Raw genomic sequence first — 20,367 nt, forward strand, 5'->3', positions numbered from 1 at the left:
GAAAGTTTATATTATGAAAGTAATTCCAATTCCTTTTCAAATTCTTCAAAAATAGACATTAAATTTCTATTCCATATTCTTATACTTATTAACACTCTTCTGCAAGTTTTTGGCTATATCTCTAAGTTCACAGAGTATTCAAATTTAAGTACAGAATGATGACAGATTTCAATAATCAGAAAAGAACAGAAAGTCATATCTATTCACAGCACACAAATATAAAGCTTTTATTTCAAAAATATGTATTCCGATAAACACTCTTAGAAGAGAATATATATACATGTTACACATATGGAAAGACTTTGCCACTTCAGTACTTTTGAAAGTGAAAAAATTTTCAGTTCAGCTTTTCTATTCAACATAAAATAATCAAAACTACTCAAGATATATTGGTATAGATGAGTTCTTACACAATGGTTCTTTGAAGTCTGAAAATGCTTTAACAAAGAAAGCTCTTTAGAAAGCTCAACATGAAGCCTATGCTTCTAAAATGATGCAGATAAGTATTAATCTGGACAACCAAATAAAGAAATAATTTGAAAACATGGTCTTACTACCTTACTCACACTGAAAAGAGGCATATTTCTACAAATACTACTAGCCAAACAGTATTATTTGTATAGCCAAATAGTCTCTTATCTTTTAATATGACTCACAATTTCTATTGGCACTAATACTTTCATTGTGTCAGTGACTGTAATGTCTTACATTACTGTAGACTTTTCCCTTTGAGAAGTACTTTCTCATATGTTATGTTCATTTAACCCTTAACAGACACCCTGGAAAACAGTGTACTGTTTTACAGACCAGAAAGCTGAGGTCCAAGGAAAGCTGCCAAAGAACACTCAGAGAACATGGAGTACCACAGCAGCCCCTCTCTCTCACCTACTTTTCATTAGATTACAGACCCCAAAATGAGTGACATCATTAAAGCATTACAAGTTCTGTTTCTCTTAGATCTTACAAGAGATTAGTTATACAGTTTAAAATACTGTCGATCTGACTTACAAAAGCTTAAAGTAGATGTATAAAAGAAAAAGTTCAGAATCCAGTAAAAGCAAATGTACACACCCCTCGAATAAAATCCAAGGCAACAAACTGAAGTCCAGGGTTTAGAAATTCATAAGATCATGCCTAGAGTTTCAGGCTTCTATTTCTGACTTACTTATGTGACTGACCAAAGTCATGGTGGCTAAGTAAAATTTGAATCATATCACCTATCCAAGCAATTCTAAGAGTTAATTGTAGCTGTCTTAAAATAATAACAAGCCTAAATTATGTTATACTCAAATAGTAAAAAAATAATCTCCCAGGAGTTAAATTTTAAAATTATACCAAATTGGGTTGTACCCTGTCATTACTGCTTATTGAATTACATGGAAAATGTCTGATGCACACTTCATATGTTTAAGTATTTATGAAATTCTTAGGTATTATAAAACACCATAGAAACATAAATGTCTATAAGATAGATTCAAGGAATTTTTTGCAGTTTAAAATAAGAGGTAAGGTACACTAAAAACCGTAAGATGAAAGAAATTGAACGCACTAATCAAATGAAAACATATTCCACACTCATGTATTGAAAGAATTGATATTGTTAAAACGATCATATTACCCAAAGCAATCCACAAACTCAATGCAATCCCTATCAAAATTCCAATGACATCTTTCATAGAACTAGAACAAATATTTATATGGAACCACAATAGAGCCCAACTAGCTAAAGCTATATTCAGAAAGAATAACAAATGTGGAGGTATCACATTCTCTGATTTCAAACTATATTACAAAGCTACAGTTATCAAAATAATATGGCCCTGGTATAAAAACAGACACACAGATCAATGAAACAGAATAAGGGCACAAAAATAAAACCATATATACATGGACAATTAACTTACAACAAAGGAGCCAAGAACGCACAAGAAAGAAAAGATAGTCTCCTCAAAACTGGTGTTGGGAAAGCTGGACAATTACATGCAAAAGAATGCAGAGAGACCAATTATATGTCACCACACAAAAATTAACTAAAAATAGATTAAAGACTGGAATGTAAGACCTAAAAAGCATAAATTCCTAGAAGGAAACAGAGGCGACAACCTTCCTGACATTGGTCTTAGCCATGGTTTTGGATTTGACTCCTAAGGCAAGGGAAACAAAAGCGAAAAATTAAACATGAGACTTAGATTTCCCTGGTGGTCCAGTGTTTAAGACTCCAAGTTTCCACTGCAGAGGGTCCAGGTTCGATCCCTTGTTCCCCTGCTCAGGGAAGTTCCACATCCCACACAATTTGAAAATGAAAATGGGACTACATCAAACTAAAAACTTCTACCATGAAGGAAATCATCAATAAAGTGAAAAGGAAACCTGCTAAAAGAGGAAAGATATTTACAAATCATAAATCTGACAAGGGGTCAGACCCAAATATTTTGGTAAAATCCAGAGTATACAACTCAAAATATACAAAAAACTCGTACAACTCAACATTTCAAAAAACAAGGTCCAATTAAAAAATAAGCAAAGGACTGAACAGACATTTTTCCAAAAAAGACAAAGAGATGGCCAATAGGTAAATAAAAAGATGCTCCACATGACCAATTATTAGAGAAATGTAAATCAAAACCATGATGAGATATCACCTCCCATGGGTCAAAATGGCTATTATCAAGAAGATAACAAATAACAGGTCTTATTAATACCAGGTGTGTGGAGAAAAGGCAGCCCTTGGGCGCCGTTGATGGGAATGTAGATTGCTGCAGCCACTGTGGAGAACAATGCAGAGATTAACTTAAAAATTAAGAACAGAACTACCATATGTCACAGCTATTCCACTGCTGGGTATTTATCCAGAGGATATGAAAACAGCAATTTGAAAAGATACGTGTGCCCCTACGTTCAGTTAGCATTATTTACAATACAATAGCCAAGATGTGGAAACACCCTTAATGTCTACCAAGGGATGAACAGATAGTGTGTGTGTGTGTGTGTGCGCACACTATATACACTATAGAATATTACTCAGAATATTACCAGACGATAAATGCCTTACTGAGAGGTGCAAGTTAAAAACAGTAAACATTTTCACAAAGGAAAATTCAACATCTAGCTCAAGTGACCAGAAAAAGCTTCATAGAGGAGGAAACATTTAAGTTAGTCCTTTTAAAATGCGCAGGACAGGTTTGAGGGAAGAACAGCAAGGAATGAAGGGACCCTGGGTAAAAAGGGTCCCTTTGCTTGTGGCCCGTGGACAAAGACGAGAGGATGACAGCAGTGAGAATGAAAGGAAGAATCAGGAAGGAAAATAAATGGATGTTTTCTTTCCCAAACTCCATGGTTAGCTTTTTACTAAATCAGTTCGAACATAGGAGCAGTTTACCCAGAAGATAATGCAAGAGTATTGTTCTTTGTGGTTACAAGTATCATTCTTGAAAATTACCATCCACAGGAATGGCTTCTACTTGTCAAGAAATGAGGCCTTAGGAGTTTTCTCTCTGAAATACCACCCTAAATAAACAGGTCCACAGCAGCAGCGTTTCTTTTCTTGTACTATTGATCTTACACTCAACTGAGAAGAGTGAAAATGAAGTAAAGTGTAAATTACAACCTAGCCTAAAAGCAGAGGGGGGCGGACCAGCATGGGTTCCCATAAACATTCTTAACTTGCTCATTTTCTCGATCACCAACGGGGAATCTTTGCCTAATAAACTAAGAAAATTCTGAGAAATCCTTATAACCTTCTGAAAGAGATGATAGAGATTGGCCACTTTTTTTTTCTTGTCTAAACCTTGGACAAGAGAGAGTAAATGATATTTTGCCAAAAAAAAAAAAAAGTCACTTAACCTATTTCAAATATAAAGAAAAGTGTAAGATATACAAAAGGGGAAGACAGAGGATGAGATGGTTGAATGGCATCACCCACTCAATGAACAAGAGTTTGCACAAACTGCCAGGAGACAGTGCCTGGCGTGTTCTGCAACATGGGGTCGCAAAGAGTCAGGCACGACTGAGTGACTCAATAACAACAAATACAAAAGGCTGGACTTTAAGTTATGGGTGAGATCTTTCTTAATTCTAAAAAATTTCATCCAGTGTGATGAGAAGTATGGTTTTCTTTTCACCAGACTTTCAAAGATTTCCAGGAGATGTTGGTTTCTTTCTTGTTTCCCCTGTGCTAGTCTGTATTTTCCTTCAACCAATTTGAAGGTAAATACTGTCTTCCTAAAAATTGGCTCAAAATGTTTAACATTTACTCCCTTCCTTTAAAAAAAAAAAAAAAATCACAAGCAGAAATGTTCAAAATTCTGTACAATATCCCTGAAGTTTTAAATTAAATAGTTTCTAATCCTTTCCAGAAGACTACATGAATTATAGTCTTCTTGGAAGACTTTTCCTAGACAACTGAGGAGGCAACTGACAGTATGAAAACTGATTATCCTCTAAGGATTAAGTAAGGAAGCAGCTTAAATACTAAGAATGTTTCTACCAGGATAGAGGAGGTCTGAAACTGTATACATTGTAATAAGATTTCCATTAACATTTTCTACAAAGTTTCACTGAACTAGCAAGACTGTTGCAATTTTAGAGACCTTAGTGTCTCTCTCCTAAACCATGATGAAAGCATATCTTCTCAAGAAAGTAATTTCATTTCTAACCCCAGAAGCCTCATTGAAATACCCGCTTTTCTTTACTCACATCAATGTAATTAATTACCATACCTGTACAAGTTATCATCTGTTAACTAATTAAGTTATTTTTGTGATTGCCAAGAAGTAACAGCTACTGAGAACAATTCTGCAGCCACTATGAAAAGGAAAGATCAACTCAAGCAAGTTTCTGTTTGGGTGCAAGACAAGGAAAGGTAAACAATATAATAAAAAGCAAAGAGTTTTATCTCTGAATCCAATTTAAAGGTTTAGATAATGTACCTACAAAAGCATTTTTCAAAAGCTAACGGTAGTAGTACAATCATTCTTGATTGCAAACACAATGGAAATAAAAACATCTTTGAGTACAACGCAAAGTTATTAAGCAGAGCACCGAGCAGGTGCCAAGAACAGGGGCTGGTATATCTAATGGGCTTATATAATTCAGTTTTGTTTCATCAATGAAAGCCTAATTCAAGAAGAGGATTTTTCTTAAAACTTCTCACCTAACTCTAGATTTCTTGAAAACCGAGAAAAAGACAAGACAGTTTCAATAAAGTCAGGCTGGAAAACTGATGAATTAACCTATACAAAAATATGTCCTTCCTGGGAGCAAAACTGTATGACACAGAAGAAAAAAAAAAAAATTGGGTAAACATTAGCAGATGAACAATAATAAATTACACATATTACACCCAGTGCCTTTAAGACATTTTATGAACAGTTATGTTAATAATGTTACTATATAATAAAATTTCTTTTCTCCTTTCAGACTGTACTTGTAAAGAACACCAGGAGACACTTTATTAGAATGATGATTAAAAGTCCCAGTACTCTTTTAGCTACATCTCAAAAGAAAAAATAATTGAAATTAACAAAATAGCTTTGTTTTTGCTGCGCTTAAATAACAGTGTATCTAGGCTGGGTTGAGATGCCTCTACTTCATTCCCCTTTGTATAAAGATGTGTGTATGCTCAATCACCATCAGATTCTTTGTGACCTCATGGACTGCAGCCCGCCAGGCTCCTCTGTCCATGGGATTTCCCAGGTAAGAATACCGGAGTGGGTTGCCATGCCCTCCTCCAGGGGATCTTCCCGACTCAGGGATCGAACCCATGACTCCTGCATTGGCAGGCGGATGCTTTACCACTGAGCCACTTGGAAAGCCCCTTGTATAAATATACCTCTTTGATTACAGACCTGCAACTATAAAAGACATATTAAATCCTTGAGCTCTGAAATCAGTTGGAAGTTCTCAGAAATGAGAGTCTGTAAGGCAAAGGACAAATTTCTATAGAGCCAGACAGTACGTATTTTAGCCTCTGCAGGCCATACTCAGCCTCTGAAGCACGAAAGCAGCCACAGACAACAGGAAGAATGAGCCTGACTGGGTCCCAATACAACTTTATACACAAAACCAGGCTACGGGCTGAATTTGGCCCAAGGGCTACAGTTCACTCAGTCCTGATCTAGGAGATTAAGTTTTCAACAGTGTGCTGGCTCTGTCCCTGTGGCATGGGGAAATTCACCAACTACTCTTGGTGTTTATTTTCTCAGGAGTCCCAAACTAGATCAGGGATTTGCAGCATTTTTTTAGTGGTAAGTCTCCCTTTTCTAATAGAAGTTAAAGGTGGAGACTAGGCTAGATTTCCAGGACTCTCCATAGGCCCCTGGAAGCCTCCATGTCTGTGATACAATGATAGCCAATTCTAAGGTTCCACTCAGCGTCAAGAACCAATACTGACAAGTCTGTTTTCCTCAAGGTCCCTTCAGGCGTCATCAGGTAAGGGAAACAGTCTATGGATTACATGCCTTTCTCATGCTCCGGAATCACACTATCCCTTCCCATAAAGAAGAGCATTATGGGAATTCTCTGGCGGTCGAGGGGTTAGGACTGTGCACTTTCACTGCCAAGGACCCAGGTCCGATCCCCAGTTCAGGAACTAAGATCCCCACCAGTCAGGCGGTGTGACCAAAAAAAGAAAAAAAGATTACATGACAAAATAAAAAATTACAATGTACAGGTTAAAAAGTAGAAATCAATGAAGTTAAATTCTACTCTATACATGTATTTAATTAAGATGCCTTTTACTACAAATGTGTAAATATTTTACCCAGAATAAGTCTTAGTACATTTTACCTTCTTCTAAATTTTATATATAATCAGTAAGTAAAGATCTAAGCAGAGAGCACTGAATCTATTTCGGAAACTGCTCCTTAAGAAGTTACTATGCGCGTGCTCAGTCACTCTTTGCAACCTCATGCAAGTGTAGCACACCAGGATCTTCTGGCCATGGGATTTCCCAGGCAAGAATACTGGAGTGGGTTGTCATGTCTCTACTCCCCATCTTTCAGACCCAGGAACTGAACCGGCACCTCCTGCATTGGCAGGTGGATTCCTTACCAATGCAACATCTCGGAAGCCCAAGGAGTTAATCTATACACATAGTCATATCTAATAAAATGGATCAAAGCTAAGATCTCTACTTAGTGACACTTTATCAGCAAATTGGTTCTAAATACCAGAACTGAATTGAATTTTATAATTTAAGTCTGTCATTATACTGTCCCTGACCATAGTCAAAAATCTCAAAGTAATTTAAAAAAAGGTACTGCAAAGTAGAACAAAGATGTCACAGGAGCTCAGAGGAAGAATTTATACACTCTGTTAAATAACAATCAAATATAGTGTAAATGACAGTTCAGTATATCAACACCAAAGTGATTAAACTTATAGGGAGGCAACTGCCTGATACTCAAGAAAAAAAAAAACTTTGCTCCACAAAGTTACATGTTTCTATAAACGAGGGCTTCTGTGTTACAGAAACTGAACTACTGCTCCTATTCAGCTTTTATCCAATTCACTATTAATGTAGAAGTATATAATTACATTTTCCGCTGTATCTCAAATTCTCAGGGGAAAAAAAAAAAAGTCATTAAACAGCATTTATTAGCTCCAGTTCTGTGCTATGGGGTGTGCCAAGACCTTAGTTTTAAAGATGCATAGCAAATTCCAGCCAAGCAATCTCTCCAGTGAGGCCAACAGACACCTTACACATTAATCCATTTTAAATGAAATCAAAGTCTTAACTTATACTCCAGATTCAGGCATATTTAGACCTTAGCCCCCCTCCCAAAAACAAATAACTTACAAAAAAAAAAAAAAAAAAACACAGAATGTTTTAAAATAACAAATACTCCAGACTTTTTCAAGTAACATTTCTAGCCATCAGCTTCTGATAGCAAACAGTTTAACTGACCCCACTACACATAAGAGCCGTTTATCTACATAAATCTTGAATGCTATCATTAAAAGCCCATAACTAAGCACATCTACTCTAAAGCAAGACATACTGCATACTTAAAGTTTTAATATCAAAGTCAGTCTTCTCAGACAGTAAAGAATCTGCCTGCAACACGGGAGACCTGGGTTAAATCGCTGGGTCAGGAAGATCCCCTGGAGAAGGGAATGACAACCCACTCCGGTATTCTGGCCTGCAGCATTCCATGGACAGAAGAGTCTTGCTTGTTACAGTCCATGGGGTCACAAAGAGTCAGACACAAGTGAGCAACTAACACTTTCACACACTTTCACTAGTCTCATATAACATTCAATATGAAGTCATTTTTCTCAAAGACATAAGTTTATAAGCATGAATTCAACAAATTACAGAAAACTATTTAAACTGCTCTTTTACAAGTATTTTATATATGATTGCATATTTATAAAATGATGATGATTCAGCTTGTATGAGGAAGGACAAATTGAAAACTTAAAAGTCCCAGAAAAATAACAAAGCACTGCTACACACAGAAATATCAGAACATAAAACTGAACACATAATTCGAATGAAATAAAATTTTAAAACAGAGTGCAACTGAGGCAAAAAAATGTAGAAAATATAAACCTACGTTTTATTTTAAATTAATACATAAATCAATAGTTCCCACTTAAAAACATACTTAAAAGTCACATTTAGTATTTTATTTATATTTATATATAATGTTAAATTTATATATAATGTTCACACACTGGTATTTTTACCTCTATTTTCAAATAAGAGACTGTGCTTCAGAAAATTAATAGTCATACATCTAATAACTGAACTAAAAAGTTAAATATATCTAGGTGACTCCAAAACTGCAATTACAGTAATGGAGCTCTATATGTTACTGTAAGACCTCTGGAAGTAAGACTTTCAAAGCGGTCTCCTGAGAATCACTCTGTAAACTTCTTACAATCATCCGTTTCCTACACAAAGTAAGTTGGACAAATACTATCAGCTCATAGCGCTCATTCATCTTAACCTCCTTCTTTCCTGTCTTTCTGCAATATACAGGCTTAAGTGCAAAATATTCACATTTCCAGCCTCCTTTGCAACTAGGAGTAGCCATGTGACCCAGCTCTGGTCAATGACAAACACCTGGAGAGGACGTCCCTTCAAAATAACAAACTCTTACCAACAAAAGAGGTAAGTTTCAACCTCCTCCCATCTCTCCTGCTTGGGATGCAGCCATCATCTTGGGACTCTGAAACCTAAAATCACTTGCTAAGTAGCATGAGCTACTTTCCTTGATGAAATCTTTGAGCTTCTCCTTCAGGCCTGAACTGTCTAACTTGAGATTTCTTATTTTGTGAGAAAGATAAGCCCATCGGTAGACCTCCATGTGTGTGGTTTCTGACAACCTGCAGACTAATGCAATGCCAACACAATCTAAGCCTTGAATCAATTCTACCAATTAGATTTATATTATGATCACTTCAGTGAATTAACTGTAAGATACATGAATGATGAAAAATTATCTAAGAGAAAAATAAACACCAACAAGTGAAAAATAATAATATGGGAGGGGAGTTTAAGGGAGAATGGATACATGTGTATGAATGACTGAGTCTCTTCGCTGTCCACCTAAAAGTATCACAACATTATTAATAGGCTATACTCCAATATGAAATAAAAAGTTTTAAAATATAACAAATATTAAACACTCAAGTCAGAGACTGTTAAAAAAAAAAAAAACTAAAAATACATGAGCATACTTAAATCTATACAATCATGTAAGGCTGGTAATATGAGCTGTTCAGTCAGGTCTGACTCTTTGTGAACCCATGGACTATAGACCAGCAGGCTCCTCTGCCCATGGAATTTTCCAGGAAAGAATACTGGAATGGGTTACCATTTTCTACTCTAGGGGATCTTCTCAACCTAAGGCTCAAACCCACATCTCTTGTGTCTCCTGCTTTGGCAGGCTGCTTACCACTAGCACCACCTGGGAAGCCCCATACTCATCAGTGGCAAGATTTTAACAATCCTTGACAAAAACAGAATATGGTGAAACAGAGCTAAATTTATTCTGAGACTATAACCTTTCTGTCTTTATGATATTAGCATGTCCTTTCTTTTATGAAATGAAAAAGAGAGTTTAAATTCACTTTAACAAGCTTACTTCTCAAAATAAATAGGTGACAAACCAATATCAGAAGCCCAGAGTTTTATGATTTTTAAAAAGCCCTTGAAAAAAAAAAATAAATAAAATAAAAAGCCCTTGAAATCCAAAAGCCTGAGACCCCATGAAGTTAAGTTACCTCCCCAGGACCACAAAGCTGTCTGTGGTCTGGATACCAAAGTTCAGGGTCATAGCCACCAGGATAGATGAAGGGAATATACTCAATAAACTCAAAATAACTATACTGTGAATGTGCTTAAAGGTACAAATGTGCAGCTACAAAGGAAAGCAGCCACCTCACCAAATGTCAAGTGGGAACAAGGACTTTTAAAGTGAAATGATTTTACCATGCTGACCCCCACAGAGCTTCCTCTAACTGATGTAGATTTAAACCATACCAGAGAAAATGGAATCAAGATAGGAATTCTCACCCATTCCAACTTAAGTCTCAGATGACTTTAGGTTTGGAGATTCACATCTGGGATTGAAGAAGTTGTGGGTCTCGGCATACACTGTCTGCCTCTGAAAGAAGTCTGTGGTTTCCCAATTGAAGGAGCAGGGCAGTGCTTGATAACGCCAGCCCTGAAAGCTCGCCCCTCAGTTTATTCCAGTCCCGCAAAAGTAAGGGAATCCGACACAAATGAAGACTAGAAAAAACTGAAATGCAAACAAAGTCTTCTTCATCTCTATTCTTGGCATTTCGATCTTTTTTTTAACTCATGAGTTTTTAAAACTCAGCTCTAGTTGTTTGGAAATGTATAAATTTGATCAAGCCCTTTCTTAATACAGTAACTAATTTAGCTTAGCTGAATATTTCTAACAATTTGACCAAAAATTTTTCTAATTTGAGTGTGGAGCTTGCAAGACTGCATAATGTTACTTACAGAAGAAATCAGAAACTTTACTGCCTTGAAGACTTCAAATACTTAACTTACATACAAGAACAACTGGACAAATGTTAAATAGGGCTAGTTAACATCTATATATTTTCACTTTTTTTTTTACTTTATTAATGTAAGATTTTAGTTACTTCGCAGGCTGGCCAGCTCTTCTTTTTCAGTTGTGCCCTCAAAAGCAGTTACTGAAAACATCAAACAGAAAAAAATCCTATTGAAATATAGAAAACAAATGGCTTTATCTTTATAATTGAAAATAGTAAATATCTCCCAGCTTATAGTTTATTTGTAGTTATCTCAAATGTTACCACCTATATTTTTTAATCTAATCTTCCAGCACTAGTTTCAGTTACAGAAAAAAATACATTGTATACAAAAACAGCATGTATTCTACAATATTTACCACAAGAATGAAAGGTAGGTGGCTGGCAGAGGAGGGGAGGTTGTAACAGAAATGCAAAGGCATTATATATAATGCCTTTGTGTTTTGATTTTCCATTTACATATATACATAAAATATATATATATATATATATATGGAAAAAAGACTTGTAATTCTGTCTTGAACTGATTTTAATGAAATGCTGCACACGCAGCTCAGAGGTCTCATCAGCTCCAGCTGGAATAGGGCCTCTGACCTGCCTCTTTAACACTCACTGCCACCCTTCCCCTCCCTTCCACCTCCTCACTCCTACCCAAAGTAACAATTTAAAACTTTTTAAATTCACAGGAAAGGAAAGAGAGGGGGATGCTACAAACTTGATTTCACCTCAACTGACTTCCTTAAACTACTACCCCAGCGTCTTTTCTACTTGCTTCATGTGCATGGAATATTTTCTCTCCTGCACATTTTTTTCACATATCAAATATTCTAATTCACTTACATTTGAGATCATGAAACCTTCACAACTGGTAAAATATACTGCACTTTTATGGGAATATCTACAAAATTTAGGAAAAAAAGGTGAATAAATTTTAACTCTTCTTGTCCATTTATTGCAAACTTGGATGTGTGTGTGTGTGAGTAATTCCCTGTAATATATTGATTCAGCCATGTCACTAACGTCTTAATGTTCGCAAAATATTTAGCTAAAAGGTACTGAGCTCTTCATTAACTCAGGAAAAAAGATGATTTTTTTAAAGTATCTTAATTTGACGGCCTCTTGTCAGAGTCACAACAACCCCAAAAGCTGGTTGTTGGTTTTCTTTCACTTTTAATTTTGACATAGCTTTACACTAATAGAAGTTATTTTTTTATAAAAGGTAGTTCAGAGATCCTATACACTCTTCATCCAGCCTGCCACAGAAAAACTATCGATTCAAATGTCACTGGTTGTCCCAGTGTTTACTTTCTGGTCCAAGACCTCACCCAGAATCCCACAGTTCATTTGGTTATCATGCTTCCTTGGTCTCCTTCACTCTGTGGCTCTTCTTCAGCACTTCATCCTATTATAACCTGAACACACCTCTGGGTACTGGCCATCTCGTGTGTGTAGTTGCTAAGTCGTGTCCGACTCTTTGCAACCACATGGACTGTATAGCCTGCCAGGCTCCCCTGTCCATGGGATTCTCCAGGCAAGAATACTAGAGTGGGTTGCCATTTCCTCCTCCGGGCTGTCTTGTAGAGCATCCTAAAATTTCCCCACTCCAGTACTCTTGCCTGGAAAATCCCATGGACGGAGGAGCCTGGAAGGCTGCACTCCATGGGGTCGCTGAGGATCGGACACGACTAAGCGACTTCACTTTCACGACTAAGTGACTTCACTTTCACTTTTCACTTTCACGCATTGGAGAAGGAAATGGCTACCCACTCCAGTGTTCTTGCCTGGACAATCCCAGGGATGGGGGAGCCTGGTGAGCTGCCATCTCTGGGGTCGCACAGAGTCGGACACGACTGAAGCGACTTAGCAGCAGCAGCAGCAGTGTTTTATGACACTCAAATTGAAGGGCTTTTTAGTAAGGACACCTCTGGTGGCTCAGAGGTTAAAGCATCTGCCTTCAATGCGGGAGGCCCGGGTTCGATCCCTGGGTCGGGAAGATCCCCTGGAGAAGGAAATGGCAATCCACTCCAGTATTCTTGCCTGGAGAGTCCCATGGACAGAAAAGCCTAGTAGGTTACAGTCCACGGGGTCGCAAAGAGTCGGACACAACTGAGCGACTTCGTCACCTTAGTAAGAACACCACTTCAGATGTGCCCTTCTTGGTGCATCATGTCGCCACATCTTGTCATATAACTTTGATCACCTAGTCAATTTGGTATCTGCTTATTTTCTTTACTTTAAAAGTACTGATTTCCTCTTTGTAATTAATTAATTGATCTTGTGGGGAAGACACTCTGAGACTAAGCAAATTTTCTGATATCTGATGTATATGTATTTGTCATCATACTCTCACCCACTAGTTCTGGCATCTACTGATTCTTGCTTGCAGCCATTATTACTGTAAGGTTTGCCTACTAGTGATTTTCCACTTCCATCATACCTTCTACTTTTTTTTTTGGTGGGGGGAGAATCCTACTGTAACAAAGAGCTGTCTCTTCTCCCCTATTTATTTATTTAATAATTTACTTATGTTGGCATGAGTTCATGGATATTTTTTCCCCTAGAGGTATAATTCCATATTTGGTTGTTCAAATTGTCCCCCTGGAACTCCTTTGTATAAAGACATCCATCAAACTTCCTTCTGAATTGTAAAACACCACTTTGGTTGAGGAAAACCAGGTAATTTCTTTTCATGACGTATCCTAGATGGTAAGACTACCTTTACACTTACATTATATACACAGAAAAAAAATGTTTTTATGGAAAAAAAAACTATATATATTGAAATATCCCAAATGTGTTGTACTCTCACAACTCTTGCTCATCCAAGGTCTAATGATCTTCGGTCTTTATTTTATACATATGATTATTAACAATTTCTCACTGTTACTGTTTTAAATCCACCTTACCTTGTGCTGCCCCATCCCCAAATACTTTTGGTATCTCAAGAACACAGCCCAAACCACTCAGAGACGATAGTAACTAAACTCATTTTGGCCAAAAGGTAACAAGCCTTAATTATGCTAATTGAAAAACAGCCAATCCAAAAAGTCAATCTGACATGACAGTCTTGAAATGACAAAATTATAGCAATGGAGAAGAGATTAGTCCTTGCCAGAGGTAGGGCTGGCGTGATCGTGCTTATAAAAAGGCGACGAGAGGAATGTTTGTGGTAATGGAGCCCCTCTGCACCTAGGCTTTATCAATGTCAGTATCCTGGTGTGACGTTCCACTACAGTTTTGTAAGATATCTGTAATGGCAACTGCATGTGAATCTACAATTAAACTAAAAACAAAAATTATTTTTTAAAAATAATGAGTTTCAACTCTAGCATGAATACTCAGGAGAGATCAGAATCACCATCCTGCATCCCTTCAGTTCCACTGATTGCTAGCTGGCTTCTAAGAAAGTTACTATCAGCCCTCCCCAGAATAAACCACCAACGGTTAATTCTTCTTCAGGGTGTCTTCTTCTCTGATTAGCTTTTACGTGAACACACACCACAAGCTGGAGAACAGAAAGCTGCCAAGGGCCAGAAAGTATTGGTTGGTCAACTGAACTTCCAGCAGTTAACAGGATCAAAATGTAAGTTCTGATTGCAGTTTATCTAGTGCTTATTAAATATTTGAGAAATTCTAAACCTCTAGAAAACTGTTACCGAAAACAGGGTGAGGAGAGGGAACAGCTCGTATAATACCAATATCATGGAACTGTCACTGGGGTCCACACGTCCATATCTCTTTACACAAGTCTAGACCAAAGTTCTTTGAGGGAATTATAATTCCTTTTCATTACCTATAAAACTTACAAAGTAACAAAGCTAAAAACAAAACAACCAATTTCTTCAAAAGAGTCAAGAAGACAGTGTTTCTGTTTTTCAAAAAGGTTACTGTATCTTTATTTCAAATAATTCATTTACATTGGAAGCAAATGTGGCTATTACTTTATATAATATGACTTTATATGACTTGAATTTCAAACATCAAAGGCAGACCTTACTGTGTTTATTTAACTCCCCGCCCCCAAATCTACCTGAATGAAGTTTTCTCAGGCCAACTGAAAATTAAGAGGGGGGGAAAAAAAAAGAGAACAGACTTATGGTTTCAAACAGGAGGGAACTAGGGGAATGGATTGGGCATTTGGGGTTAGCAGATGCAAACCATTATATATATAGAATGGATAAACAAGGTCCTGTAGAGCGCAGGGAACTATACTCAATATCCTGTGATAAACCATAATGGAAAAGAATGCTTTAAAGAAGATCTTATAGGGACTTCCCCGATGGTCCAGTGGTTAAGAATCCTCTTGCCAAGGACACGGGTTCCATCCCTGGTCCAGGGAGATCCCACATGCCCAGGAGCAACTAAACCTGAGTGCTGCAACTACTGAAGACCACGCACCTAGAGCGCGTGCTCCACAAGAAAAGAAGCCACCACAATGAGAAGCCCAAGCACCGAAACTAGAGAAAGCCTATGCAACAAAGACCCAGTGCTGCCCAAAAAAGTTATATATATACTGAACTGAATCACTTTTTTGTACAGCAGAAATGACCACTGTAAGGCAACTACACTTCAATTATTAAAAAAAAAAAAAAAAGAAAGAAACCCTTAGTGAGTTTTCATAACGTAAAATTATAGTGCTAAGAGGTTATAGCTGGGTTTGTTTTTTTATTTTAGATCCTTTCTTGAGAGGAAGAAAACTGCACCAAGTTGGCAACCAGGAAGTCCTCTTCATTTTTTTTTTTAATTTGGGGGGAGGGGGATGGGGTTGAGAGTCTGTGAAAATCCCAGGGTCTGGGAAGGACTATAGTAAACCAGCCTCCACACAGCACTGCAGTTAGATTCATTTTGAATCTCAGCCAAGATATGCAAAGCTAATTATGGAACTGTTAATTACTAAATGTTTAAAAGGTTATTTGAAGGCAACTAAGTTTCCACCAATAATGCACAAGAATGTTAATAATTTTTACCACAAACTTAAGTCCTCACTTTTTCAGAGCCACAGTCTGAAATTAGCTTTTCAGTAATAAATGTGCATTTTCTTAACCTCCAAATTCAAATATCATTGCTATGAGAGCTAAATGCTTGTAGGCAAAGAAGCATTACTTTGTGAGACATGCTTTTCAAAATTGCACCCAGATCAATTAGTTGTGTTTTATGAACAAAAACTACTTGAGACAAATTATTTATTACTAGAGCCCCCAAACGAGCCAAAATATAAAGTATAAGTTGTCAGATGAAAATATAAGACTGCTAATAAACAATGATAAAAAGAAATGGAAATTTTTATGTGTCAATAGACAATTCTTCCACTAGATGTGAAAGTTAAACATCCACCAGAGAAACTTTTTGTGCAGATTCTCACAATTTAAAGTTCTCTATGCTAAAGGCACTTTTTCAACCCTCTCATTAAGACTCAAGAGGTATTCTACCAAGTGACTTTTGCAAAGAATAGTCTTGCACTGTGATGAGCTCTCTGATGACAAATTCATGAATTAGCAACTAAATCAAAAGGTGTAACAGCCACACACTCCCCCCAAAAAAATCAGTGAAGAACAAAGTAACATTAACTAGGAAGAGGCAAGGCAGGAGCTGTTTTTTAAAATACTTTTTAAAATACAAACAATTTTAAAACATAAACCATTTCAAAAAGTAACTTTTACAACTAGCTAAAAACACATATTAAATCTTTAAAGCAGAAAAAACAACTCTGCAATAGATATTTTACCTGAAAGACTAAAAACAGGCATTTAAACACCCTACCTAAGCAATCTGAAAGGGCCTGAACTCAGTAAGTTAATAAAATGGTTTGGAAAACTCATTTTATTGTTTAAAGCCTTGGGGGCGAAGCTGTTTGTAATTTATTTATATCTTTTACTTCACTAAATTGCTTAGGTGACCAAGCTTCCCACTTAAGTGATTAAAGACATAAACCCAAATAGTTTAATAAAGCAATTACTTAAGAGTCCTGTTTTTCACCAAGAGGTGCACTGAAAAATCTCAATAGAACGTGCAGTGTTCCTTATTTTCAAGGAGGTTTGTTAGTGAGAATACAGTGCCCCATTGACTACAACTTAGCCATTTTCCAGACACACAACACTGGACACATACTGGATTAAAGATAGCTTTTTTTTCCTCCTCCCAGAATATCAGGTGAAATAGTGACAGCCCCTTAAATCTGAATGTACAACATCTGGCTAAAAATTCGAGTGACAATTTTGCTTGCTTTTCCTTACCATCCCCCCTCTATTGAAGTGCCTAAATAAATGGGAAAAAAGGATTCCATTTCCTAGGTGGCTATGAAAAGCTTCCTAATTTCATTATAATTTTCAAAGTCCCTGTGTCTGCACTGAGGTTCTCACTGCCCCCAAAACCTCTTTAACTTCTTAGCTAACTTTTCAGGTTATACAAGTGACAGCACGATTACTTCTAGGCAACTGACTGACCTGGTTACAAAAGTATGTCTTCTCGGGGTTTAGGAGACTGTGTTGGTGGGTTTAAAAAAAAGAAATGAAATTAATTTAACAAAATATATATGTGTGTGTTTTTTTCCTCTATCTTTTTTCTTAAAGCGCCTTTCTTTTGCTTGTCGTAAGAATCATACAAACTCCTCATAAATCTATCCTGAGAAACAGAAGGAAGCACAACATCAAAAGTTTCCTGATTCACGTGTGTCTGTTCATAGGTTTAATAACTTTGCTTTTATATTACACAATTCTACCTCTCAAGTAGTCATGAGAAAAGACAGTGCAGGAAAACTTCCAGGCCTTGCATTCACAAAGCACTCAACAGAAAAGGCACCCGATACCAAAGTTTTTTGTTTTTGTTTTTTTTACTTCTGAGCAAATTTCAAACTTTTAGAAGAGTAATTCTTTTTAACAAGCCAGGTAAAGATGGGAAGCATTCACCTTACCAACTACTTTCTCTTTAAAATGATAAATATGGAGGTTTGCATTGAGCTTTAAAATTAATAGGGCGGACACTTATGAAAGTTCAAAATGTTTGCTAAGTTTCTTTAGGGTGACTTGGTCTGTGAAAGTGTGTGTGGAGGGGCTCGGGGGAGGGAGATAAATATGCTGCTTTCAAGCTGTCAGTGAAGTTTGCACACTGTTGGTGTCAGTACCAACTGGCCCACTTCTGACTCAGGCCAAGTTCTACGTTGGTCGGTTTTCACTCTGTTCTCCAGAGCTGGCACGGAAACAGGAAAGTTTAACAGTTCATTTCTTTGGCACAATCCACGCACTGTCACAGTGGACATTCTGCCTCTTTCAGGCTTGTTTGGTGACCGACTACCCCGCCCACCACCACCACCTGATAGTAGGTATTGAGTCATTGCTATTCTAATCAACCAACCAAACACACCACTTCCCCCTCTCTAATTTCCACCCAAGGCCTCTGACATCATTTTCTGACCACCTTACTGAGTTCTAATATTCTCAGCATGTGTGATTTCACTTGGCACCTCAAACACTGCAAGGCATTGAAACACTTCACTGAAATTAGCTTTTCCATCACACTGTGGCTGAGAACCTACAGGTTCAGATGCAGAGGACTGAGTGATTGCCAACCGCAAAACAAACAGGAGGTGGAAAACGCACAGGAGAGGCAGTGCGACAGGCCCTGAGCAGCACAGCCCTTGTTTTTGGTAAAATAATCCTTCAGACCGGGAACTTTCTGGTGACAGTGTGAACTGAATTTTCCTTGTAAAATTTGTCACCCATCTTCCACACGTTTGGTAAATATGCGCACTCTAGCTACACTCCCCAGATGTGACAGCTACATCAGAAAAAAAAATGAAAAACGGTACCAGGTGCCATTCCTGGGCCTTGTCCAAAGGCAACCGGTGGAAGAGTCTATTTTATCCTCTTTTCCCCGCATTAAATAACAACCGTCAACGGCAGAGGAGAGCATTTGGATGTGAACAGATGGCATCCAACACCTAACAAGCGAAGCCACTCTTTCAAGCACTAGATCCTAAATGTCTGATGGTCCCAAGGATCAGGAGGGCTTATTTGTCTTAAGAAGGTTGGCAGCAGGATCCCCTGGAGTCACCATCCCAACGCATGCGTCATTATCCAGTCAGCAACTATAAGCAAAAAAAAAATCAAACCACCACATTTTTATAAATCTCCCCGTTTCTAATCCAACTAGAGACGACCAGATCCAACACCATCAGCAATTCCTCCACTTAAAGCCAGAGAAAAATAAGCCTGAAGGTAAACGAAACGTATAAAGGTTAACAAACTTACCTAATTTTGACAAGGTTGTGCAACACCAGAGAATCCGCAGGGTGCCCTTCCCGGGGACGGGGAGGGGGGGGGGGGATTAGTATTTGAATATGCCTGATCTGCAATTCTGTCTGCAATTGAAACTACAAGCAGTAACCTAGCTATCCAACTTTCTTCCTCCCTTCCTTGGAAAGCGACATCCTTTTCCCCCCCAAAAAAGCAAAACAGTAAATATACAAACATCTCAACGTTTCACTTTAGAAGGCCACCGTGAATTTTTCGCAGAGCCCTCTAAGTTTCCTCAACACCTCTGCAAACACCCAAGAACTCTGAAGGCAGAAGGGACCATAGGCTCGCGGAGGAAGGAAGCACTGCGACCGGTGGGACAAGAAAGACGGCCGAGGGGAGGTCACCCCCGCTGACTCGCAGGCCCAGCGAGTGGCTGGGAAACCGGGACGCTCGGGAAAGACCTCTCTGCCCCGCCGGACAATCGCGGGGGCAGGACAGTACCGAGAGGGCAGCGAAAAGAAAACCCAAGAGAGGGGAAAATAATGCCAGGACGACCCGATGAAGCCACTGGAAGTTGGAAGACCTAATGGGAGGCGCGGGTGCGCGGGGCAAACGGCGTCGGGAGGGGTGGGGGCTTGGAGGGCGCAGCCGACACGGGTCTCACCTGGGGGGTCCTTTCGGCCGGGTTCTTCATCACCGCCTGGCGGAAGCTGTTATCCACGTAGGACGCCATCTCCCCCCGCGGCCCGGGCCGGGGCCGCTCCGCGCCCTCGGCCGCCTCCTCCCGGCCCAGCGCCGCCGCCGCTGCCGCCGCCTCCCCTCTGCGCGCTCCGCCCGCCCGCCTCGGGCCAACCAGCCAAACCGCGGCGGCGGCCGGGCGGCGGGGGCCCCGGGCGCGCGGAGGGGCGGGGGGCGTGAGGCCCGAGGGTCCCCGAGGCGCCCGGCAGCCGGGAGCTCCCGCTTCCTCCGCCTCCTCCGCTTCCTCTGCGCCGCGCGGTCGGGAAAGCTCCCTCCGGGCCCTGGATCGACACGCCTCCCCGGCTCCTCTCGGGGACGGCGGCGGCTCCTCCCGGCCCTCTTGGGCCTGAGTTATTTTTAG

At 38.8% G+C, this 20,367-nt stretch overlaps 1 protein-coding gene and 1 long non-coding RNA gene across 8 annotated transcripts in view; both read right to left on the reverse strand.

Moving 5' to 3' along the window:
• Positions 1-20,039, reverse strand: part of RAPGEF2 (Rap guanine nucleotide exchange factor 2) — a 265,814-nt gene extending 245,775 nt beyond the window's left edge. For all 7 annotated transcript variants that reach the window (XM_040250573.1, XM_040250572.1, XM_040250574.1 and 4 more), the window contains exon 1: positions 19,933-20,039. In XM_040250573.1, coding sequence (XP_040106507.1) covers positions 19,933-20,001 — 69 coding nt within the window. In that variant the 5' untranslated portion in view covers positions 20,002-20,039. The remainder of the gene's footprint in view (positions 1-19,932) is intronic.
• LOC120870998 lies at positions 11,088-17,184 on the reverse strand. Its single transcript, XR_005722919.1, has 2 exons — positions 13,172-17,184; positions 11,088-12,956 (listed from the first exon to the last, which is right to left on the reverse strand). It is a non-coding gene; the product is annotated as an uncharacterized LOC120870998 (long non-coding RNA).
• Positions 20,040-20,367: the final 328 nt, after the last annotated feature.

The sequence above is a fragment of the Oryx dammah genome, unplaced genomic scaffold (assembly GCF_014754425.2).
Source record: "Oryx dammah isolate SB20612 unplaced genomic scaffold, SCBI_Odam_1.1 HiC_scaffold_12, whole genome shotgun sequence".
NCBI lineage: Eukaryota > Metazoa > Chordata > Mammalia > Artiodactyla > Bovidae > Oryx > Oryx dammah.